Here is a 25,028-nt window from a genome sequence, read left to right as displayed (position 1 = left end):
TTGGCCACTCCAGAAAACTCCTCTCTGCATCTGAAACAACCCCGTGGAACATCCCAGTCCTCACATGGGTGCTTGATGCAGACCCCCTGGCTGATTTTTTGTGGCTCTGTGCATCACTACCTAGCACAGCACTGCCCTCTGGTTCCTTGGGGAAATACTCACTTTAGAAATGAGGTGGCGAATGAACTTTCCAAAGATCAAGTTCTAGAATATGAAGATGATGAAGCAGGAACTTGACTTCCCACAATCTGTACTCTCAAACCTCTCAGAAAAATGAAACTGGCAGAACGTTACCTGTCTCTAACACTCAGCTTTCCTAATAAAGGGAGTCCCTCCCCCAACAGTCACTTCTGAGATTGTGGCCCCAAGACCAATCACTGAACCTCAAACGACAGCCCTCATCCCCACTCTCCCCCCAAAAAGCTGGTGGACTCTACGCTGTCTGGGAGAAGGATGGAGGGAATAGGAGGGGTACCAAGCAACCAGGGGCAGAGGAAAAGGTTTAGATTTGGGGACCCTCCAGGGTGGGAAGCTGGACTTGTTGCCCCTCCAGAATGGAAAAGGTCAGGGTGAAAGGGTTACTCGAGGGGCACATTTTTTCCATTGATTATTTTACTTAAAGATATGTCATGTCCCTGGAAAATCAAGGACAGAGGGGTGGCTGGGTATTTTCTTTTGAATATCCCCAAACATTTGCAAATGGTTACTCTGAACTCCCCAATGTACCATAAACAAGTGTTAATGGTAGAAATTCAGAAAATGCACAAATACAAACAGCTATCCCCCAAGCTTCAAGGCAAAGACAAAAAAGGGAGTATTTCATTTGTAAATGGAATTCTTTGCGGACAGAATAGTTTGGAAACTGTTTATACATTTTTCCCTTATTATTGGGGGGAAGGCACATTATTTTCCATCTTACAGAAGCTGCAGAACCAGTATTTGGCATCTTCTAGTTGAAGATGAAAGGAAGTTTACAAATCTTTAAAATCTTCAACTAAACTTAATTAGTTCTGCATCTAGGAAAATATCTGCCCACTGAAATCAGATCAACAAACAAGAACGCATAAAGTCAGGTAACCGGGCACAGTGGCACTTCACAATGGTAAAGGAAACCAAAATCATTCTGTAATTTTTCAAGAAAGGGCAAATATGATGACTTGTAGGAAGATAACATTAGCCACCTGGATCCTTGATTCATTTGAAGATACAATCTGCTGTGCACCTATTAAAACTGTTTTTGAATATGAACGTGGGAACAAGAAGGATGGGCACCATGAACAGAAGGAAGAGCGCTGAGGTCACTGCTTGAGTCCCCTGTAAGAAAGGATACATGCCACTGAGGAGCACGTGCAACACCACTTGCTTTCCCCTCACACACCCCCAACACAGCCCCAATTCATTTTTGGTTTTTAGTGCTTTTATCTCTGGCTTTACCTTGTTACCAGTCTTCACCGTCAGGGCAGTGCAAGTCACGCGACCTTAACTGATTGTCGGCGTTTACCACTTCCGCAACCTAACAAATAGGCTGGAATTCTGAAGACATGAAAGAAAAGCTGCACCACATGTACAGAGCACAGGAATGAATGTGGCAGGTTTGGCCCTTGTTGCATGGTGACAAGGCGCTCACTACGGAAGGTGGGCGAGAGGGAAGAGGACTGAGTGGGGGAGAGGCGGGTTTGCTCCGACTTAAATCACTTGCCTTGTCAGCCTGTGGTAGCTTACCAAGCAAGCATGGCTCTGACATTAGAAGAAGGCTGTAATTTCTCTGGGAGACCCGTCACAAAAGAACTTTCCAATCTCAGGGGGCAGCGGGCAATTTCATCTCTGCATCTTCTGAATGCTGTAGCCAGGTTAATATCTTTAGTAATGACTCATGTCTGCATTTAAGACCCTGTCTGATCTTTAAAAAAATTCTGAACAGGGATGATCCAAATAGCCATCATATAGCTTGTGCTTTTATGTTCTTGACTCCATACTACTTATGGACTAGTGACACTGTTCTTGACCTGGTCACTTCTTATCCAGCAATGGCAGCAAGATCTTTTTCCCTTCCATATTTTCCTTAATGTCATTTGAATAGTGATACCAGAATGTGTTTCAAATTACCACTCCCAATGCTTTCCTGGGGCCATCACTTCTTTTTTTTTTTCTCACATTCTTCCCACTACTGCTTGCTTCATCAACCAGAATAAATTACTCTGGGAGCGAAATCAGGGGCGACTATGAGAAGGTTAAAGTCATCTGCCTCGAGATAGCAGAACTTTGTAGATGTAAAATCTAGTAGGGCTGGTGGGCTGGGTTTTAGTATTCTGCTCATCTTGGCAAAGCCATTCATGGAAAGGGAAATGTCAAACTCTGGTGATTGTGAAAGCAGCTCTCTCCCTACCCCCATATCCACACCTCCCCTCCCCAATCTTGACAACATCAGGCTACAAGTTAGGTAGGCAAATGAGAGCTATGCCAAATTAGAGACCTAACATACATCTAGGTATGCCACATCAAAGGTTCTCATCCACACTAGAATGGCATTTTCATTTCACCATGGCATAATGGTTTAGTGTTATAGGTTTGGTGAGGGTGGTGCTGGAAAACCAAGATGTTTGGTGTTTGTCTAGAACATTCCCTCAAGACTGAGGTGAATAAAAGGATGTGCTCCAGCAGAGCAATAAAGAGACTGATGAGCCTATTCACTTAGAGGCATTTAAAAAAAACTGTAAGGCTGGAGCAATAGGACAGTGGCTAGAGCCCTTGCCTTGCATGTTGTTGACCCAAGTTTGATCCCTGGCACCAGTACTGTCCCCTGAGCCCTGCCGGGAGTGATCCTTGAGCCCAGAAGAAAACCCTGAGTATTGCTGGGTGTGGTCCAGAAAAGGAAACAAGAAAACGTAGCTTCAGTGTCAAATAACTGGGATTTGAATTTCCACTCTGCTTCCCAAGTTACTTCATTTCTAAATGATTTAATGCTGTATGCTATTTTTTACATTCTTATTTTCATGTCTGTTACCTCATCAGTAGAACAAAGACAATCACACTGTACAAACCTAGAGCTCAGTAAGTATCAGTGACAAAGCCCCAGGTCTCCTTTCTCCCTGTTCTTCACCCTCAGACTACTGTGTCTTGAGGGGCATACAGAGGCTCATCTCTACCTCTGTATCTCCACAGCTCCGGAGCAAAAACTATGCACAAGTTAGGAGAATCAATATCTTCTCTTCTCCAAGAGACAGCTAATGACCTTGGCCAGATGTTAACCTGTCTGCTATCCTAACTTTGTGGGCAGAGAACCAGCGCCAGGCATGCCCCCCCCCCCCGCCCCCCGGCCTGAGATGAATGCTGGTTTTCCAACTCACTGCTCTTCCTTGGGTGCTCTCCCATGCTCATCTTCCTCGCTGGTAGGAAGCAGATTGGTGAGAGCATCAAGGGGACACCTCTGGCTAGTGTGGAGCCATGCGACCAGTTCCCTTCTGAGCTCTTACCAATCAACGGTTCCTGGTTACTGAAAGCAGACTTCCCCCACCAGCTCAAAGATGGGACCTGTCATCCACTTCAACCATGAGGCTCTTTTTTTTTTTTTTTCCTGGCAAGGCTTTGTACTTTGCGGAGGTGGGAAACCCAGTTGAGATCAGAAAGTACAGTCAGTCAGTGATGCTCGGGGCCTGCCCTGGGGAGTGCAAGCTAGGGACACCATGAAGGCAGTAGCCCTGTCCTTCTGCTCCAGACACCCTGCCAGGCCCACAGCAGCATAAGCAACGCCAGGTGGTTCGCTTTTTATTTTTATCCAGCACAGGAACATCCATGGAGACAGAACAGCTGGTTGAGCTGGGCCATTCTCACCCTGAATCTACCAGCTCATCCTCTTAACCAGAGTCTGAGAGCCTCATGGGAGACCATGCCCGGGGCCAAGCCACCTCTCCTTCCTCACCGCCCCCATGTTCCCACCAGGTGAATCTCAGAGGTGTGCTTAAGAACCAAATGCTCGTGTCAGGTGATTGTGTCAGGTCGGGTTGGAGACTGGGTTTCTCCTGGAGTAGGCCTGGGGCATGGCCTTTACTCGGTTTCCTCGGCTGCAGAAAAAGAAAAAGTGGGGAATGGGGCTGGATCAGACGTGTGAGCGCACGAGGGGATCCTGGAAGCTGGAAGGGAAGGCGGGTTACCAGCATTGCGCCCCATCACCCCCACCAGCTGCCTGCCGGAGAGTGGCTCCCGCCGGGCTGGCGATGCCGAGGGGCGCTCCGAGGAGGCCATACAAACCTTTTTTTTCCTTCCTTCTTTCTTTCTTTCTCTCTCTCTGTTTCTTACTTATTCTGGTTTCTAATCCGGAGGCACCTCCTTTTGAGCGGAGGCTCCAGGTCCTCGGGGCCGGCGCTGAGGATGGGCGAGGGGATGATGCAGGGCGCCATGGCCGTCTTCTCGGCGGGCTTTGGCACAGGCTGGATCACGCAGCCCGTCTTGGGCAGCATGCGCAGAGCGTACGCGTGGTCCTCGTCCGCGGGGTTGTTCAGGTTCGGGTCCGACTTGTCGCCGCCCGCCAGGGCCTCCTCCCCCATCAGCTTCTTGGCCGCCTCCCCGTCCAGGTGGCAGTTGGAGGCACAGTTGTTCTCCTTGACCGACTCCAGCTCGCTCACCGCCGGCTCGTCGGGCGACAGCAGCTTCTTGGGGGGCGCGGGGGCCGGCGGCGGCGGCGGCGGCGGCGCGGGGGGCTGCTCGGGGGGCGGCTCGGCGCCCTTGGCGCCCTCGGCGGCGCCCCGCATGCCGTTCACGATGACGTTGCAGGCGGCGGCGGCCTCGGGGCCGGCGGGCGCGCCGGGGCCCGGGTCGCCGGCCGCAGGGGGGCTGCAGTGGCCGTCCCGGCAGCCGCCGCCGCAGGTCCTGCGCTCCGCGGCGCCCGGCTCCCGCTCGGCCTTGACGTGCGCGTGCAGCGCGCGGTGGATCACGTTGTGCAGCCGCGCGCGGTGGCCCAGCGTCAGGTCGATGACCCCGTCCTGCGGGCCCTGCAGCACGCCGGGGAAGCCGGGCGCGCCTCCGGAGCTCGGGGGGCTGCTGCCCGCGCGCCGCGTCAGGTCCACCACCTCGCCGCCGCCGCCGCCGCCGCCGCCGCGCCCGAGTTCTGCAGGCGCCGCCGCCAGGCTCAGGGCCTGGCCCGAGCAGCCCGGCGGCGAGTCCGAGGACTTGGACGAGCCCTGCTTGGAGTCCCGCGCGGACACCGAGTGTCCGCCCGCTTTGCCCCCCGCCGCCGCCCCCGAGGGGTCGCCGGGGGCGCTCGGAATGAAGTTCTCCCCGTTGCTGGAGAAGCCGTTCGGGGGCTTGGAGTCATTGACGTGGGGGATGGGGATGGGGATGGGGATGGGCACGGGCAGGGGCACGATCACCGGGTATGGCACGAGCAAGGTGGGCGGCGGCACCAGCGGGGCGAGCGACGGCAGCCCGAAATTCATCATCTGGGGGACGGGCATCGGGCCGTTGGGCATCATGCTCACGGGCGGGAAGGGGAGACTGGGCAGCGGGGCGCCCGGGGGTGGCGGGGGCAGCAGGCCCGGGGGGTTCCCAGGAAGGGTCGGGGTGCTGGGAGGGTGGATGTGGGGCGACAGCATGGGTCGGTGCATGGGGCTGGAAGTGGGACCCAGGTTCCGGGGGCCGCCCGGCGGGGGCCCGATGCCAGGGAGCATGGGGTTGGACAGGGGGCTGTTGGGGTTGGAGGCATGGTGCGGCGGCCCCCGGATGAAGGGTGGGCGGATCTGCTGCATGATCTGCTGTTCCATGAAGATGGGCAGCGGCACAGGGCCGCGGTTGGTCATCACCATGGGCGGACTGCGTGGCGGGACGCCCAGCGGGGGCCCGATGCTGGCAGGAGGCTGGACGGACACCGGAGGGATGTTTGGAGTCTCGCCGATGGACATGGACTTGGGCACTGGCGTGGGGATTTTAGTGACAGAGCAGTTGGCAGTGTCAGATGGAGAGACAGTGGTGGACGCGGATGGGCCAGGGCCCTGGCTTTGGCCAGCTGCAGCCACCGGGGAGGGGGCCTTTCTCCGAGCATCTGCTAGGGGTATATTCCAAGAGTCTGGAGTGAGCAGCTGCACCCCGGTGCCTTCTGCTTTATTTTCCAGGGGAGGGTGTAATGTGCTACACAGCCCAGCTGGAAGATTGGCCTGTGTCTCTTTGTAGAAAATGTCCATTTTGTATTGATTGAGACATTTTGCACTGCAGAACTGAAGCCTTCTTTCCCCGTCCCCAAAATCCAGGTATTCTTTTGTGTGTCTTATGTGCTTACACCAGTCACATACCTACAACACAGGAATGGAAACAAAAAAGAAGACAAAGAAAGATCAGCAATTTTCTTTTGTAGATGAAGCGTTATGTTTCACATAAAGGTTCTTTCAACTTTTAATCAGTTTTGCACAAGTGTGTTTGGGTTTTATTTTATTTTATCTTTTTAATCTCAAGTGATTCCTTTTAGGAGGATTCTGAAGTCAAAAGATTTGTAAAATTCTGGACTATTTGTAAAAAGATTTCTCTTGGAGGACTCGAGATAAGGGATAGGGGTTAAGGCACTTGCCTTGCATGTGGCTGGCCAGGGCAGCACACAGTCCCCAACACTGCCAGGAGAGAACCCCCCTGAGCACAGAGCCAGAATAGAGTCTGAGCACCTGTGCGCATGCCCCCACCCCCAAATAAACAAAAACATGCTCTTTCGAGGCTAGAATTGCTTTGCAAATATTGATTCTTGGAATGGCAATGACCACTATCTCCACTGAAAACACAAAATATTAACTATTGGAATAGCAATGACCACATCCCTAGGGAACTTTGTTGTCTGTGTTGTTCCCTCTGAAAATGACTGAAGGTAGATAGAAGTCTACATCCCCATGTGCACATTTTCACTGGTCAATGATGATCATGATAAACCCAGCTCTAAACTGTTTTTGGAGAGAAGGGTTCCCTAGGAAGTTCACTGGGCTTCAAAATAGAGCCCCTTGAAATTCTCCTGCAAAGTCACTTGAGACCATTCCCTGTATTCGATAATGTAGTTGGAAAAGGGTGTGCTGGGTTAACCAATAGCACAAAGCGCTGAACATCACTGTGTCTTGCTTCCAAGGGGAAACTTGGAATCAGTCATGAAGTCTGTGTGAGGCTTAGTTATTCCCAACCTGTGATGTTGCAGCAAGCTAGAATTATTTTTTGAGCTGTTTGCCCACTCTCTCTCAGTAGTCAGAATTTTTGGTGACATTTCTTGGCAGGCAGTCTTATTTAACAACTTTTCAAACACCAGAGAACGTTTTCCAAAAGTTGTTATGGCTTTCCCCCCTTCAAATCTACTCCTGGCAAAAGAAAGACATCACCAAATTTATTTTAGAGTTGGGCTGCAGAACTAATTAAAGGCTGAGAGCTTTTCCCAATTGAAAATCACTAGACATCAAAGTTCAAAAAATAGTCACTCTCGGCTTTAGAACCCATTACTTTGGAGAAATTATTGTGATTTCATTAACACATTAATTTTGCAACACCATCAGCTCTCACAGATGGTGAAGACATGATCTACAATTCAAATATGACTCTTGTTTGCACAAATGTCTTTCCTTCATATGGCATTTTAAACAAGAATTAATACGAATAATCTTGCCATAGCTATAAACAGATAAACAGATGTCAAAATTTTCAATAGTTCTTTCAGTGCCGTACTTTTCTGAGTGAACACTACACATACATTTTTTTTATTCTTTTTTTTCTTTTTGGTCACTTTCTCAGTATTTAAGACATATGGCAACAGAGACAGAATTCTCAAATACAGTGCAATGGTGACTTTATCCAACTGAGTCTTTCCTCAATAAGACACTGGTTCCAATATTGCATTAAATGGATCCCTGTTTTTGTTCATCATGGTTGGTGTCTGCTGTTCTGCTGTTGGTGCGTGATGTTGATTCTTAACTATGGTAAACTGATAGCATTAAAAGATGATACATTTTAATAATGATTGGTCATATAAACAATGCAAAAACAACATATGCTGGGCATTTGATTACTCATCTCATTTAACTCTCAGCTTTCCTTGCTTGTAAACAGTGGTTGCATGCTGGGATATGACAGTGGGTGTGCATGCTCATGACTCATATGGGGCCATTCTACTCCTGTTCTCTCTTTTTTGCTGATATTTGCAGGTAATACACTTGATGGGATGAGATGAAGTAACAAATGCAAACTGGCACACATTCTTTTTTGTTTGGTCTCTTGTCAAAGTGGCCTTTCAAAACACTTGCTGCAAAGCAAACCATTTCCATGTTCACATACTCCTGTGTTTTAGGTTTTATCCAGAACCAAAGTCACTTTGAAAAAAATCAGAGTTGAGGTGTTCAGTTCATAAATAAATGCAGATTTGACCTCTAATGAGAAGAGATATACAGAATCCATCAGACCTTCAAAATTATCAAGATTCTAGAAAAACAGTTAAATGAACTACTAGGGAACACTTGATGCATGTCTGCTATTTATTTTTTGTAGGGCTGGGATTGAACCAAGTGCGCCTCATAAATATCAGGCATGTGCATATCATTGAGCCACACCCACAGAGCTTAAATTGGTACCTTTATGTTTATTTTCTTTGGCAGGGAATGCTCAGAGGATCTGAAGGACCCTTCTCAGTGATTTTCTGCCTGGCTGAACTGTGGCTAAATGCTAGACCCTGAGGATGCATTGCTACTCTGGACCAGTGCTCGGAGTCTGTAGAGATACACTGCAGATACTTGAAGTATCAGGAATGATCTGGAATCTCTAGCATGCAAGGCCTGGGCTTAATCTCCTTTACTATCTCCTGGATCCTTTTTGTCTGTTTTGGGGCCACACCTAGTAGTGTTCAGAGCTTACTCCTAGCTCTGCAAGCAGAAATCACTCCCAGTGGGCTCAGGGGACCATTTGAGGTATTGGAGATTAAACCCTGGTCGGCTGTGCGCAAAGCATTTGCTCTACCCACTATACTATTGCTCCAGTCTCACTGGCTCCTATTTTCAAATAATTCTTTTTATAACATCAACATACAATGGTGTGGTACTCAAATTCCAATATAAAATGAAACTGATTCTGTTTCAATATTAGGCATCTGTAGCCTAAAATGTAAATTTATACACTTGAAAGGAGAGAACAAGCAGCTTCTTTAATCATGAATTTTTTTTTAAAAATAGCATTATCAATGAATTAAACTAATTAAAAGAATATACCCAATATTCTGGCATATTTCTTTTGGATCTTATTTTTTAGCCATAAGGGGGAAGAGTTTTATAAAATCTTTGATTGGTTTTTAAATTGCCAAACTGAATGATTTGCCTCCCGAGGATTCCGCTGTTTCCTCAAGCTAAATAAATATTTTTAAGTGGAGTCCAAAAAAATAATCTAAATATAATTTAAATGTTCCTTCTTTTCATCCTTCACTTTCAATAACTCACTGATGAATAAGGCATGCTCACATACTGGCCTCAATTTATCAAATGAGAATACTCCACCATATTTTAATCTACTTCCACCTAAAAAATAATTATAGACATCCAAGTTCACAGCCAAACTCTACTTCATCAGACTTTTCAATTAAAACAGAGGCCTACTGGTTAGCTACTTGATTTTCTTTGCAACATCCCAAAGCACTTAGGTACCAGAGTGATCGCTTGTGATGATCCTGTTTTAGGTCATGGAAGTATGAATGTGTGGCTCCCTGTCTGACTGTATTTCAACTGAGAACACTGATCTAAACATCTGATACCACAGAAAAGCAATCTTTTGGATGAGGGACAAAATTACTAGAGAAAAAAAAGTCACTTAAGAAATAATGAATCAGGTCTAGCTTATAGGCTACATCATTTCAGATGAGGTCAATGAATTTATGGCCCAAATGATTCTATCATGTGAAGCAGTAAAAAGCAGTGCCATTATGCATTCTACATCAAACTAATGACACACTTCTAGTAATGAAATATTTCATCGTCAGAGCTGGAGCTGATTACTGAAGATGTGGTAGTTAGGTGAAAAATATATGCTGTATGTTTTCTCTTTAATAAAACAACATTAGCATATTCACAAAATACACAGTATGTATCTCATAAACTAGGGTTTTCTGAATTGTGGTGGTATATGGTATTCATCCCATCTTTTTCTGCAGATGGCTTTGATTTTTTGATTTTTTGATTTTTCACTTTTCAAGACCTGTTTATTTTTTTCCTCATTGTGCCAAGAAGCACCGAAATTCCCTCAGATATTCTAAAAGATAAAGATTAAGAAGTGCCGATTTCAACTCTGGGCTCTGGAACGGTTTCCCCCTAATTCTACCCTAGCTTTGTTTCTGTTGGAATCTGGCCTCTTTGGTTCCACTTCTCTCTCTAACAGATCCCAGATTGGACAGAGCAAAGGCTGGAGCTGTTTCACGATGGCAATCTGGGGACAGAACAATCAGCTAATGGGATGCCATTGAGTGAGACAGCTGAAATGCTTCGTATCACAAATACATAATGTATCACCAGGAAGACAAAAAAGATCACAAAGGAGATAAACAAACGTGTGTTCCATTCAACCCTGTAACAGCAGTCCTAGAAAAGATTCAATTTACCTTCCTGGGATGTGTCCAACTCTAAACAACAGAACGAACATTTCCTTTAGTCCATTTAGAGTATTTATATTTTGGTGGCTGGCTGCCAGGGTAGTACTTATAAGCTCAGTAGCCTGATGGATTCACTCCTTTCCTGTGAAATGAATGTGTGGCAACATACACCGCTCAACTGCTCAAAAGACACTGCCTCAGCAGAAATATCACTTGCTCTTGATATAAGAAAACTGAAAAGGCAGGACTTCTGGTTCCTATAACTCTTTCCATCTTGTATTTCCCCTGGAAAGAAAGCAAGCTATTCATGTTGGCAACTGAGCCTTTATTTTTATATAAACGTCCAAAGTCAAATCCAAAGTATACCATGAGGTTACCCACATGGGCAGGATATATACATTTGCTAGGCTTCTGAGAAAAGATGGGGTAAAGGCAGAGAGAGGGGGGCAAGGCTCCTAATTAACACATTAATCAGTTGTTGAGTATGGAGCAAAGTTCATCCTTTAATGGAACCCACTGCTGCCTTCGAAGTGGTGATCTGGCATTAGGCACTATTTAATTAAGAAACCATTTTGCTGAAACCTTCTTATCCAGTCAAAGATATTTGTAGCCACAGAATAGTAAAAAGGATATTAGCAATCCTTTGGACGTCCTAAGCAATTTGTAAAAGCAAAACAAAAACAAAATCTTCACAGGCTCCTTTTCTTTCTGCCAACACAGTGCCCAGGTAAGTGCTCAGATGTGCAGCTGCAGTTTTCTTACACGAAACTGGAGCTTGCCACAGCAGCTTCTTGGGATCTTGGTTTTGATCTGTTAAATGTGGCATCGATCCTGCAGTCCAGGCCAGGTCAGAAAAATTAAGAGCTCAACAAGAGTGAGGCAGAGGAGGATGGAGAGACAGAGACATGGGCAGGGAATATGAGGTTTTTGGAGGGTTTGGGAAAGGGATCTGGTCTACCTGTAGAGTCAACTGACCCCAACAGAGCACCTAAATCCAGTCCCACCATGAGGTCCCAGATCCACTTCTCTGGTTTTCTTTGTTTATTTTGGTTTGGGGGCAGCACACCAGGGGTGCTGAGCACTTACTCCTGGCTCTGAGCTCAGGGTGTCAGTCATGGCAGATTTCAGGGGAACCAGATGGGGTGCTAGGGATCAAACCTGGGCTGGACACATGTGAGGCAAGCACTCTACCCACTGTACTAGCTCCAGCCTCTATGGATTTTGACACTGTCTCCATAAGGGCCCTTGCCCAGTGCATTTGGGTGGCAAAGGATGCTATGAAAATCTCAGGGACTGGGGACCAGAAGGTATGGGGTTGAGTCTGGACTTGATTACTAAGAGTGTGACCTTAGAGAAATCTCAGCTTTAGTTCTTCCATCCTTGATATGGAGCCAAGAGTAATCACATATAAGCTAGCGAGCCAGTGCTTCACTAAAAGTTTTGCAGTAAAGTTTTGATTGCTCAGGAACACCCCCCTAGGCTCATTGTCACTTATAGGGAGGAATTTTCTGTGGCAGTTGGAGGTAGAGGGAACTTTCCCTGAACAGCTTTCCTATGAGCCTATTATCCCCAAGACTGAATGGGGGTATTTTCTCTCTGGAAATGCCTCCTGCACCTCTCACACACCAGCAGCACCCTCACGCCCTCACCGTACTTCCCTGCGGATCTCTCACAGGAGGGCTACCTGCCCTCACAAGGAACCATCCCAGCCTTCTATCTGGAGAAGACCACCACTCAATTCTTGTCAAGCCCTTTTCTTTTGCCAGTCATTTTTCTACTTCAGGCAGAAAGCTTGATCAAGCAGCATGGCTGCTTGGAAATGAGTGTCAGAACCATTAAAATGAATAATTCCTCTTAGGCTCAACTGCTGTTTAAATAGAGGAAGCCATAAACTGTGCTCTTCATATTTTATTAAAAAACAGAGCTGATGAGCAATCTGCTTGACTCATTCCATGGCAGAACCATCTTCCAAAGGAAGGGCCAGAAGCCACAGTCTCGGATCCTTGCAGACAGGCTGAACAAAGCCCTGCCTGGCAGAAGGGGTGTGCGACGCTCACACCAAAATCTGACTGGGGACCTGGCTCACCATTCCAAAGCTGGAGCAGAAATGAACAGAAAAAAAGATGACCCAGTCACCGTAGAGAGGCAAAGTCAAGCAGAAATTCCAGAAGGCCTGAGAATCAGCAAAGACCACTGTTTCCATGGTTGAAAGTCGATTAATAGGCTGGAGAGAGTACAGATTCGATCTCAGCACCCAAAATGGTTTCCTGAGGCCTTCCAGAAATGATCCCTGAGCACAGAGCCAGGAGTAAGCCCTGAGCACTACAGGGGATATCCCCAAAACAAGCAACAAAGATCAATGTTTTTTAGATTTACATTTCAATATCATAATTTTTACGACCAAAGTCATCTTCTATACTTGGTTTGCTTAGTAGTTCACTTGCATAGTTCTCATCCCTATGCACACACATTTGTATCTCCCTTCTCTCCTCCTCTTGCTCCTCTCTTCTCAGAGTTTGGAACTCAAGGAGAAGTTAGTGTGCAGCTTTGTTAGGATAAAAAAAAATTATCAGAAAACACCTTTGTTGAAACTTCAGATCAGGAGTCCAATCAACTTATCCCACATATTTTCAGCTGGATTTCAGGAATGGAATGTTGGTCAGGATGGCCAGCACAAGGACTTCTCTCTGTTGTGTGTCCTGAGTTCTATCAGGCAGAACAGAGAAGCGCTTGGTTTGCAGGACAGAGAAGGGCATTAACAAATGGATTCTTACTGCTCTAAGTCTGTTTCTATAGCCAAAGCAAGAGCTAGGATCCTGGCTTGAAGTCAATGATTGTTGGCATGCTCTCAGAACCAAGCACATGATTCAGAAGGTGATTCCCCCTCTTGTTCTGATTTATGAGACTGCTGAAAAGAGTCAGTATATTACCATAAACCTCTGCTTCATGTAAGCTGGGGAGATGTAACTCACATCTTCCCAACACAAGTCACCCGAGGGAGACTGACAAATCCAAACCTCAGAAAGTTTGGTATTCCCCATGCCAAATGTCTGCCTCTCTGTTTTCTAGTTATCTGGCTTTAGAGGACACAGAAATAGCTCAACAGACCTCAGATCCAAGACATTTAGCTTGAAAAGGAATCTCAGGGCCCTCAGAGTCCATGCCTCCAGCCTGAGACTCCTGGTGGGCTCAGGCTGGAGGCACGGACTTGCAGGTGTGCCTCTGTAACATGAGATGACCCAGAGATGCACATCTGGGGAAGGGGTAAGAAAGAACCACAGAGGGGTTGCAGACACTGGAAATGGACCACAAGAAGGCAGAGAGTAGATCATCTCCATCTCCCCTCACTGTGCTGCTATGTAGTCTGTGCTCAGTTCTCTCCTGACTCTGAGAAAGGACTGCTGTGCAGGATTAAGGTGCTTACCTGGCACACAGCTGATCCAGGTTTCATTCAGGTTCAATTCAGGGCACCAGCAGATCTGAACCTCTGAGTGTCCCTGTGAGGAGCTCCCAGGCTTCCTAAGCACTGCTTGGGAGACACTCCCCAATCTCTCCTCTGTATATCTACTCCAAATACCATATGCATGACCTGTCCTGAGGCATCTGCTGTCCCATCATCTAGTTTCTTTATTCAGAAATGAACCACAGAGTGTAAACGGAGTTTAAAAAAAGATGAAACTTCCCTGTCCTTGCAGGAACCAGGACACACTTCTTTTTAGTTAGTTAGTTTGTATTTAACCATCTCTGCTTCAAACTGAAGATTAGGAGAATATGGATGCCCATTTCCACTCAATCCTCCCATCTCTGCTCAACTCATATCTCAGCTGACAACTTCAGGGAAGTATCTGCCACACTGCCTATAAAAGCCCAGAGGTGAAGAGTAACAATAGGCTGAACTAGTAACCAAAGCCAGTGTTATCTGGGCACTAGTAACCATTCTAAGTCCACCTAATCTCCAAAAGGACCTTATCTCCTAGATAGATGGAGTTCAATAACCCACCCAAGATTATCTACTTAATAGGAGAAGGAAGGTCCAGAATCTGATAACTCTGGCTTTAAAGACTGTTACCTCCAAGATTTTGCAGGAAAACAACCAATATTTGTCGTTTCCAGAATCAAATAGCTCAATCACTGTTACAGCATGAGTGGCTTTTCTTCTGCACATAGACGTTCTTCCAGATGGTGTTCATTCATTCTGGGTGGCGCTGTGATAGGGGTGTGATGCAGTCCATCCACTCAACACAGAGTGATTCCCACTGAGAAGATCCTTCTGTGCACTGACTTTCATGGTGTTTACCCAGAGAGGGCTACAATCCTACTGCAGAGCTGGGTGCCTCTCGGGGTAGCCTAATTTGCTGCCTGGTGATACTGTTAGTCACTTTTACCATATGAAAATAGTTCTGTTCACGTGGCCTCCCAGCAGACAACTCTTCTTCCAAACCTCATTCTTCATATACTTTGAAAGAACTCTTCTTGTTTCCCCAGGTGGTTCTTTATAAACATCCCCAATTCCAGAAGCCATGGCCCAGGAAATATTGGCCAGCACTCTCCTACCTTACCTTTTACCCACACATTCACTTTAGCTTGGAATTCCCAAGTAACTGAGGTGGAGGGCACAGAATAGAATATAATTCCAGAGTCCAGGAAACTTCCCTTGTTCACAGAGAGCACTAGGACTCCCTACTGATAGGTCTTAGCTTTTATTTTCTTCATTTATTTATTTATTCGTTCATTCCTTTTTGGTTCTCCTAAGTAGTATTCATGAGGTCCAAGGTCCCACAGGAACTCTTAGAGAACTGGGCTGATTTGATGAGAGGGCTGGAGGATGCAGTATGGGGATTACTCAGGCCACCTTGGCAGCGCTCAGGGGCCTCAGTGGGCTGTGCCCAGCAAGACTTAGGGAGATTACGTGGTGCCAGGGATTGAAGCAGGGGAGGCCGCTGCAAAGCCTGTGTCTTAGGCCCTATACTACTCTTTAGCTCAGGTTTTCGCTTTCTAAACACAAACATTCATTAAATACTAGTTATGTACTAGTTTAAGGTTTTCACTTAAGTTTCCTCTAACTGTAACAGTGAAGTGGTAAAAGAACTACTTTTCTTGAAAACAAAGACAAGAAATGTCTAGAAAGATGATGGGGTTTCTGTAAGCTCTCGCAGCCTACAGACAGTGGAGCCTGGATTCAGACTCAGGACTTCCAATCCATTTTCCTTCACTCTACCATGGTTTGCTTCACTTGGAGTTTCCGGTCAACCAAAACTTTTTTCCCCCTAAGCTCTCATCAGCCATTTGGTTAATGACATATTCAGGGACTTTTGAAGGTGAGCCATCAAGCCTAGAGTTTCAGAAGTCAGTAACGCTTTCCCAATTTGGGAAATTTGGTCAAAATTTTCTATTTCTGGAGATCTGAAACTTCTCTCATCCCTTAGGCTGGAACAAAGGTTATTCAAAAGCAAATGTGAAATGACCTGCACACCTCCTGTGGAGGGACTAGAAGGTGTGATTTGCGAATGCAGCAGAGCTCTCTGCTTATCATTCTGCCCCTGACTTGGGGTTCACAGTCTTCTTTATGGCATCTGTCCTGTTTATCCTAGAAAACATCCTCTATGAAACGAAACAAACAAAGTTTGTTACCCAGTCCTGCCATCTCCTTCTCTTCAGTCAATACAATACATCTTCTCTATACTCTCCATCTATTCAGCTCTACTTCTTTCAAGGGAAGAACGTTTCAAACTCCTTTTATTCATCTGGACAGCCTGTCACAAGCTAGGACATTCTCTATTCAACTCTCATTTTCAGAATGGTCTATGTGCACAATATGCCGAGTCTGATGGAATACCAAATCTACCTTCTTTGGAATAGGTAAAAGCAAAAAAGACATCTCTAATTCTAGAGCTTCTGACTGGCTGTGTCCAGCCTTCTTCCCTGCTGCCACAGCACAGGCCAAGGTGGCTGGGCTCCTGGCCTTCTTACCATCCACGTGCCAAACATGTCTTCTTCCCTATGCTCATGAAAATGGGGGTCCTATAGGCTTCCCCTTGCTATTTCTCTGTCTTCTCAGAACTACCCTTTCTTTTTTTTTAATTATTAGTGAAACACCATGAGGTACAGTTGTAGATTTACAAATTTTTGTGCTTGGATTTCGGTCATACCATGATCAAATACCCATCCCTCCACCAGTGCCCATTTTCCACCACCAGGATAATATCCCTCCCCCCCATCCCCCCCATCCCCCCCTGCCACTGTGGCAGGGCATTCCCTTTTGTTCTCTCTCTCCTTTTGGGTGTTGTGATCAGCAAAAGAGGCATTGAGTGGCGAACATGTTCAGTCCAGTCTACTTTCAACCTGCATCTCCCCTCCTGGGAGGATCCTCCAAACACCCTCCATTTGGTGTTCCCTTTTCTATCTGAACTGTCCTTTCCCCTAGAATACCCGGCTGGCCTCTAAGCTACGGAGTAATCCTCCTGGTGTTGATCTCAGCTATTCTTGAGAACTACCCTTTCTTGAAGGCATGGGGGAAAAATCAACAACTGCTTCCTTTTTAAGAGAATAATACTCTTACAGGATCACTGTATCACTGTCGTCCCATTGTTTATTGATTTACCTGAGCGGATGCCAGTAATGTCTCCATTGGTCCCAGCCCTGAGATTTTAGCAGCCTCTCCTCACTTGTCTTTCCCAATGCTGCCATATTGGAGGCTGTTTCAGTGTCAGGGGAATGAGTCCCGTTATTGTTACTGTTTTTGGCATATCAAATACGACATGGGTAGCTTGCCAGGCTCTGCTGTGTGGGAAGAAAATACTGCCACTCTTACATGATAGCTAGATAAATAGTTCCACACATCAATTCTTTGCTAACTCATCAGCTTTTAAATGTCTGTCCCATATTTTGCACTCCATACCCTCAAATCATTCCTTGGACCATTCCTTTTATTTTCCTAGAATTCCCATTTTGCATTTACCTTCATATGCAAGACTGCCATATAAAGATCGATTTTTCTAAACTTAACTCATCCTTTAGATAGGCTGGTGGAGATGCAATTTTATATTGGAGTTCTAAGCTCTGGTATAGGAACAGCCCCTCCTGGACAACCCCTCCCCTCAGTGCTATTCAATTAAGGGACCTATGAGGTCACGTCTATACTCTCTTTCTACCATCTGTGGTACTCGAACCTTCCCTGAATATGGGTGGAAGTTGCTTGTTCATTCCTGCTTGTGACTCTCCTTACTCTTGAGAAGGACTATTCCCTCTTCATTATTTCCCCCTCCCTTCTGCCTTCATTGTGCTGTTGTATAGGCTTACTGGGAAGTGTCACCTTTTGCATCGCTGAACACTTGTTTTTGGTTTTGTTTTGGGGCCCCCACCTGGAAATGCTCAGGGCTTACTCCTGGCTTTGTGCACAGGGATCATTCCTAGCATGCTCAGGGGACCGTGCAGGGTTCTGGGGATTGAACCTGGGTGGACCATGTGCAAGGTGAGCGCTCTACTCACTTGTACTGTCGGTCCAGCCCCTCTGAATACATTTTCCAACACATTTTCCCCAGGCTTTGACTTTTCTCTTGAGAAGTTGCATGATTTAATGAAGAAATTGGTCAGTGAGGAATCAGAAGCCTAAGTCTGTGCACCCTCTAATTTTGGATCTGCTTCTGTGGCCCTGAAGCCCCTGGTAAACTTCAAGGACTACTAGGAAGGTCCTTACAAAGAGTTCAAATGGAAGCACTCTGAAAAATATACAAAGGACTGTAAAAATGCAGATGCTTTAATTTTATTATTACACATAGTGAGCAAGCTACCTGTGGCATATCTGATATACCAAAAACAGTAACAATAACGGATCTCATTCCCCTGACCCTGAAAGAGCCTCCAATATGGCAGTGTTGGGAAAGTCGAGTAAGGAGAGGCTGCTAAAATCTCAGGGCTGGGATGAATGGAGACATTACTGGCACCCGCTCGAGTAAATTGATGAACAATGAGATGACAGTGACAGTGACACACTGATACATAGTGAAACATTTTGCCATTTAAAAAACAGAACCAATTCGTTTACCTACACGCTACGCTTATTTGCCCATTATTCTTCCATTAAATTTCAGTTATAAAACACAAAGAGAAAACCACCACTATGGATTTTCCTATGATGTACACTTCAAAGTAAAATGCACACCACAAAAACAAAACCCAGAAACCAAATCCATAAAACACTCAAGCCCCCCTCTTTCCCTCGCCCCCCCCCCCCAATTCTCCACTGCACTTCCAATGGTTGGTGGAGTGTTTGACAGCATCATAACTGCACTAATGAGGAGGTCTGCCCATCAGGTTGAGGTCTTGAGTGCACTGTGGATATTTAGCCTTAGGCTCAGCTCCAGGCCAGTTCTGGTCACCCAGACCAGCGTTACCAACAGAATCTCTTATGCTCAGTCACTCCCAAATGTGACATTTATGGCATCTGCTGCCAATGCTGCAAATTCACAAAAGCCCGGAGGACCAACTCACAAACTCAGGGGTGGGAGAAGCAGTCCTGCTCTCTCATCTTTTTCATGAACATATAAGCCAGAGGGAGAGGACCCCTGAGCCAGTTTCTTAGGAATGAGGGACGAAGATGTGCTGTAAGGCTTCTGACCTCAGAACCAAGTGCGTGTTTGTTTCTGCCTCTGAAAAGTTTCTGAGTGTTTGGGGACTGTAGCTTTCCTAGTTCCCTCCAGTCTTTGTTCTGTGAATTTCTCCTGCCTGCTGAGCCTTCTTCCAGCCACCAAGCTGAAAGGCAACACTCAACAGTAACCAATTCCCACTGCTCATCCCTCTGATGACTTCAGTCTCCTCATAAATCCTGAGTGGCCCGGTCCCATTCTCCCCATCCAGGCTGAGTGTCCCAAGTGCTCAATGGTGTGAAGTGCTAAAGTGGTGTGATGCAAGATGACCTGGGAGCAAGATATGTACTTGGATATATTTAAACACACCTGCTATTTATGTAACCCCTTTCTCCCTGTAATCTGAAGCGGCTCAATAGACATGATTACAATACCACCCGTCAAAGTGGTGAAGAGATACGCAACCAGAAGACATAATGCACTTTGGAGATCAATTAAGACTAGCAGCAATTACATATTAACCATCATATCAAATGGGCGAAAATCTCATCACCATTCTACAGCTACATTATACTTTGGTCTTCTCTGAAGAAGGATGGCCTGGGGAAGAATGCCTCCATTTGATGTGTTATACAACTGGCCCCTTGGCTCCTGGGTGAAGAGGGAAATGAGTTTTATGGAGCTGCCAATTCAGCAGCCTGTGTAACGGGTCTCAGACCTGGTAAGATCCAAATGACAGGCATATAAGGCACCATACTGATTAAGCTATGCTAACCAGGTGAAGCAGAGTCTTTCTTCCAGCATTCATTATCTAAGAATTAAATAGAAGGTATTACTGGTACATTCTGTTCTAGTAAAGAATGCCCTTGTGTGGCTAGGATATACAAATGTAGGGAGGAACAGTGATAGGAAGAAAGAGGAAGAGGAAAAGAAGCGTGCAATTCCTATGAATGAGTTGTAGACCCAACCCTTTAGACTGTTTCCCTGGCCATTCCTGACAACCTAAAGGCACCTTAAGACTTTGGAATGGGTCTAACTTAAGGACTGGAGAATTCAACGACTGAACTGAAGTTTCTCCTTTGGGAAATTAGGAATCAAATAACACTAAGGGATTAAGAGGCAATAGAACAGTGATTATGGGAGTAAGTCAGAAGCCCATAGAGGACAGACACTAGGCCAAAGCTATAAGATGGCATGAGTCATGAGCCACAAAAGAAAAAAGGGACCTGGAAGGGGCAAGAGTGCAGGTTGAGCTGCGGGGAGTTGTGGGCCCTTAGAGGTCACATGCTCAATCCCACAAGAATCCAGGCTAAAAGTGCCTGGGCCAGGCCATACAACAGGTCAGCTGCCACCTTCCACACCAGAATAAGTGTACGAGGATGTGGCAATGGCGAGTCCCCTCCTGGGGCTTCCCTGGGCTTCTTTATAGCAGCCTCCATGACTTCAGAAAGGCCAAGAGTCCCACATGTTGAAACCAGCCTCCAGACCCCCAAATCAGAACCGGTCTGCATATCTCTCTCCTAAACCCAGACTTCATATCCTATTACCTCTTGAATTTAATCCTTACCTCAGTTCTCTAATAAAAGACGAGGGAAACCTAGGAAGGGGGAAGTGGCCACCAAATCTTTGCATGACCCCATACTCCACACTGTGATTAAAAAGCTCCCCGGGGTACAAATAGACGAGGAATGGTACAGGCATGGGGTGTCAAGGTCAGCCTCGGCCCAAGTCTGGGTGGGCAAAGTTCCCAAAGTTGAGGAGATACAGAGCAATGTACTATGTGTCTCCAACACACACCTATTTATGAACATTCACACACTTTATTTTGGGCGGAGAGGGGAATTGGAGGGAAAGTACTGGTTGGGTCGTGCCCACCAGTGTTCAGGGGCTACTCCTGGCTCCCTGCTCAGGAATGACCCTGGTACTATTCAAGGGACCATAGATGGTGCTGGGGACTCGAACTAGGACCACAGCTAGGTTGCAAGGCAAATAAATGCTCCTGGGCTTTCTGAACCTCACATGATTTCTGCAGGCCCCACAGGCAGGGCATGTGATCACCATGTCTGATCCTGGCCTAGACTTAAATCCACTCACTGTACAAGGCCCCCGCCTACCCTCTGTACTTCAACTCTTCCCAGCCTAGTGGTTATCTAAGGAGCATTAATCTCATCCGAGCTCTGCCCCTAATAACAGATTTCATGGCCATATGAGTTTATGAAATGCTGCAAAGCCTATGAATCTCTTGGAGTGTCTCAATATGTATTGTCATGTTGAAGCCTCTGCGAATTTCTGCAGAAAAGAAACACACTTAACTCTGTTAATCCAGACTTCCTCCAACTTTTCAAAAATAATAGTAGTGCTAATAAATACCCCTCTACCACCACCACACACACACACACACACACACACACACACACACACACACACACATACCCCGGTAAAATTCTGTAGAAAAATACTTTAGAAAATGCTCATGACTTGGATGCAGGTGAGACAGGGTCAGGAAAGCCAGGCTTGGCCATTTTTTCTTTTCATTACAACCTTCCTTTGTGGGATCGAGCCTGGGTCTCCACACTTTTATTTTCTGGTGCATGGTCTTTTAGCCAGGAAGGAACAGGGCTCCTAAAACCAGGAAGGACTAACTGAATCAGTCTTGTTGACATACCGACTTTTAAGTGGTCACTGGTCTCTGCGGGTGGTGGGTTGTTGTTCGACTGACTATTTGATGCTTCTTTATAGCCATTCTTTGCCACAAGCCTCTGGGCAAGTTCAAACCTTGTCAAGAGTGAGTGATACCTGTGTCCTCAAGAACTAAATGAAGAACTGTGGTCTCAAAAAAGAAAAAAAAAGTGTGTGTTGGGGGAAGGGCTGGAGAGATAGCACAGGGGGTAAGGAACTTGCTCTGCCTGTGGTCAATCTGGGTTCAACTCCTGGCACCCCATTTGGTTTCCCAGAACTTGCAGAAGGGATCCCTGAGCTCTGAAATAGGAGTGTGGTCCAAAATGGAAAAAAGAAGGGATGAAAAAAGGGCAACAAGCCCTACCCACACTGTCAGTTCTTCAGATCAACCCTGCATCCCACAGGGCATATTTCAGGACTTGAGAAACAACAGTAGGGATGCCCAATACTATGCCTTGTAATAGAGAACTGGACCCTTTCCAAATTCACCAGTGGTAAGGAGTACAAGTTGTTTTCTAAGTCCTGTCTGACAATGTACCATCCTTTTCTACATCATATGAACTGACAAAGAACTACCACAATGGTCAAATAAAGCATAACAGGGGCCAGTGAGGTTGCACAGGGGTTAAAGCTTGTACCCTGCAGGTCATGAACCCCCGTTCAATCCTCAGCAGCACATATGGTCCCGTGAGCATGTCAGGTGTATACCCCCTGCCTGCCCCCCCCCACCCTCCCCCCCCCCACACACACAAATAAGGAAAGCAAGAAAAGAGCGTGAAAGCATTATGTTACCAAAGCTGCCCAGGTTGCTGTCACTATAAAAGCACACAGCCTGTGTCCTGTGCCTGCCCCCGCCCCCCTCACCTCCCCAGGCCAGCCAAAATGAGCTGCATGGTAAGCAGGCTCGGGGGCTAATTGAGCTTTTCGCTGAGCACTGCTGAGACGTGACACATGAGTTTGGATGGGAATTCCATTATGTGCTGTGAATAATTAAACATTACATGTTTGGGACTCATTCTTCCGTATTACTTTTTAAATATTCATCTGTTGACATCAGCTGGACCTCCTGCAGCTTGACACTGCGCAGTGAGTGGGAGTCGCAGGGAGATAGACAACGGGGTTCCTAGCAGAAGGTGTCTTTCCTGGGTGGTTCCCGTGCTGCACCCACCCTCTGCTCAGCCCCACCCGCACTGCCCTCAGTCCCTGTGGGCCTCTTCTTACTCTCTAAATGGGCCACTTGCAGAGTTTCCCATTGCCCCCTGGAGATCTCCCGCACCAGACCCTTCGTGAAACCAGGGTGAGGAAAGGGATGTGGAAGGCTAAACCCTGCTGGCACAGTGCCCTGCGGCCCTCTGACCTTGCCCGCACCTCAGCGTCACTCCCCTGTGAACAGTTGCTGCGTTCCTGTCCCTCCTCCTTCCCACTCCACCATCCCTGCCAGCTTCTCTCCGATGGCCCCGGAGCATCCCAAGACTATGGCCCGAGGGTGGACCTCAGTGGACTCTGAGATTCTAGGCCAGGTAGAATGACTGAGGACTGGCTGCCTGCAAGGACAGGGAGAAGTGACACGGGAAGGGGGTCACCCTGGAGACCCCTGGGCCCTCCCATAGTCACATGCCCCAGCAGACCAGGTGGAGGGCTCAGCTCTAGGTACTGGCAAGAGGACAGTCTCTGATTGTCTTGCCATAAATATTCCCTTCTAAAACAATGCTTGGTGGTACAGAACCGCCAAAGTGCATCCTCAAGACTCTTGACTTTTCCTAAATGAATGAATAAATAAATAAATAAATAAAAAGATGTAGAATTCGAAGTGGGAAAATACCCCGGGGGGCTGGCCTTTTAGCAGAACAGGCCTTCCCAGATACCTCCATTCCCCTCTCCCTGGGCGCTACCCCCTCCCCCGCAGCACAGAAACAGCAAAGTGCAAATTCCCAGGAAGGTACACAGAACAACCATTACCAAATGTCAGGGTATCTTTCTATTGTTCTACCTGTCCTGCTATGGAATACTTTATGCAAAAGAGCTCCATACCAAAGTCTCTAATTGGTCTCAGAAGGAAGTCTGGGTCCACACACCCTCCAGGCAATGGAGGAGGATAAGGAAGGTGCTAGAAGGCTCTGGGGCCAACTTGGAAGGCTTGTCTATACCACATTTTTTGGAAAGAGCAAGTCCAGTTCAAGTATGTAGAGAGATGATACTCCAGGGTCAAAGCAAAGCTCCAGGCTGAAGCCTCCATCATTCTCCACCTTTTGGGTCCACAGTTCCCTGTAGCAGCCACTGCCATTCACCTCAACTACCAAAATCATTTCCCACCAGTCACAGGCATGGAATCAATGTCACGGCCTCCTCCTGTTCCCCAGAAGCAGGACTCATAGGCAAGTCACTAAGTCATACAGACTTACATCCTGTCAGCACAACCAGACTCTCTTCAGAACTGCCCCTTGGGATGTACATTCCACCCCCACCCCCCACCGACCCCCAGTGCACCCACCCTCCATCCTGCCACTTGGGAATACATGTACCTATGAATAATTCCTGAGTTTGAGAAAAAGCAAGCGCTTGTATCTCACTGGTCAGAAAACCATTCAGAAGGGCTCACCCACTGAGTTTCCCAGCCTGGGAGGTGGGACGGCAGTGAGGAGTGAGACAGCCCCTGTCTGAGCCCCCAGAGATGGCAATTTCTCCAGAAGAACTAGCACCCTGCCTGTTCCTCTGGTTTTAAAATGATTTGAGAAAACCAGAATGAATTCCCTAGAAAATATCTGAAAGCTTCATAAATCTGCTTGGGAGCACCCCACTAATATTCCGTCTACATCTTCTTTGCTTAATTTCATTCCGTTCCTCCTACCCTAATTATACCCCTTGTCTGGAGCTAAATAAATTCCTTCCTTCCTCAGTGTTTACTTCCTTCAAATGTCTGAAGACCATGATCATGCCAACCCTCGCGTCCTCAGGCCTTGTGAACAGGAGCGGAGGGCTACAGAAAGAACCATCCCACGCACCCCAAGCTGGCCCCAGGCGGCCTCTGCGCCACTCCTGCTTCGTCAGCTCCTCAGGGCCTCACCCAGGGTGCGGCTTCATTTCGAGTTTTCTAATTATTAATTAGCACTGAAAGGGAAATGCCACCGGGTCAGAGAAATCCACGCTTATTGGAAGACATGCAAATTGATGCTGCGACTGAATTCGTAAAC

At 46.9% G+C, this 25,028-nt stretch overlaps 1 protein-coding gene across 2 annotated transcripts in view; it reads right to left on the bottom strand.

Annotated features, from left to right (window-relative positions):
* Window positions 1-4,288: 4,288 nt before the first annotated feature.
* The window catches only part of SOBP (sine oculis binding protein homolog), a 152,094-nt gene continuing 131,354 nt past the window's right edge, over window positions 4,289-25,028 (bottom strand). For both annotated transcript variants that reach the window (XM_056124974.1, XM_056124975.1), the window contains one exon: window positions 4,289-6,281. In XM_056124974.1, the coding sequence (XP_055980949.1) occupies window positions 4,293-6,281 (1,989 nt within the window). In that variant the 3' untranslated portion in view covers window positions 4,289-4,292. The remainder of the gene's footprint in view (window positions 6,282-25,028) is intronic.

This window comes from Sorex fumeus, unplaced genomic scaffold (genome assembly GCF_029834395.1).
Source record: "Sorex fumeus unplaced genomic scaffold, SorFum_2.1 ptg000054l, whole genome shotgun sequence".
Taxonomy (NCBI): domain Eukaryota; kingdom Metazoa; phylum Chordata; class Mammalia; order Eulipotyphla; family Soricidae; genus Sorex; species Sorex fumeus.
Note: the sequence above shows the minus strand (reverse complement) of the source record. Positions and strands in the feature narration are given on the sequence as shown.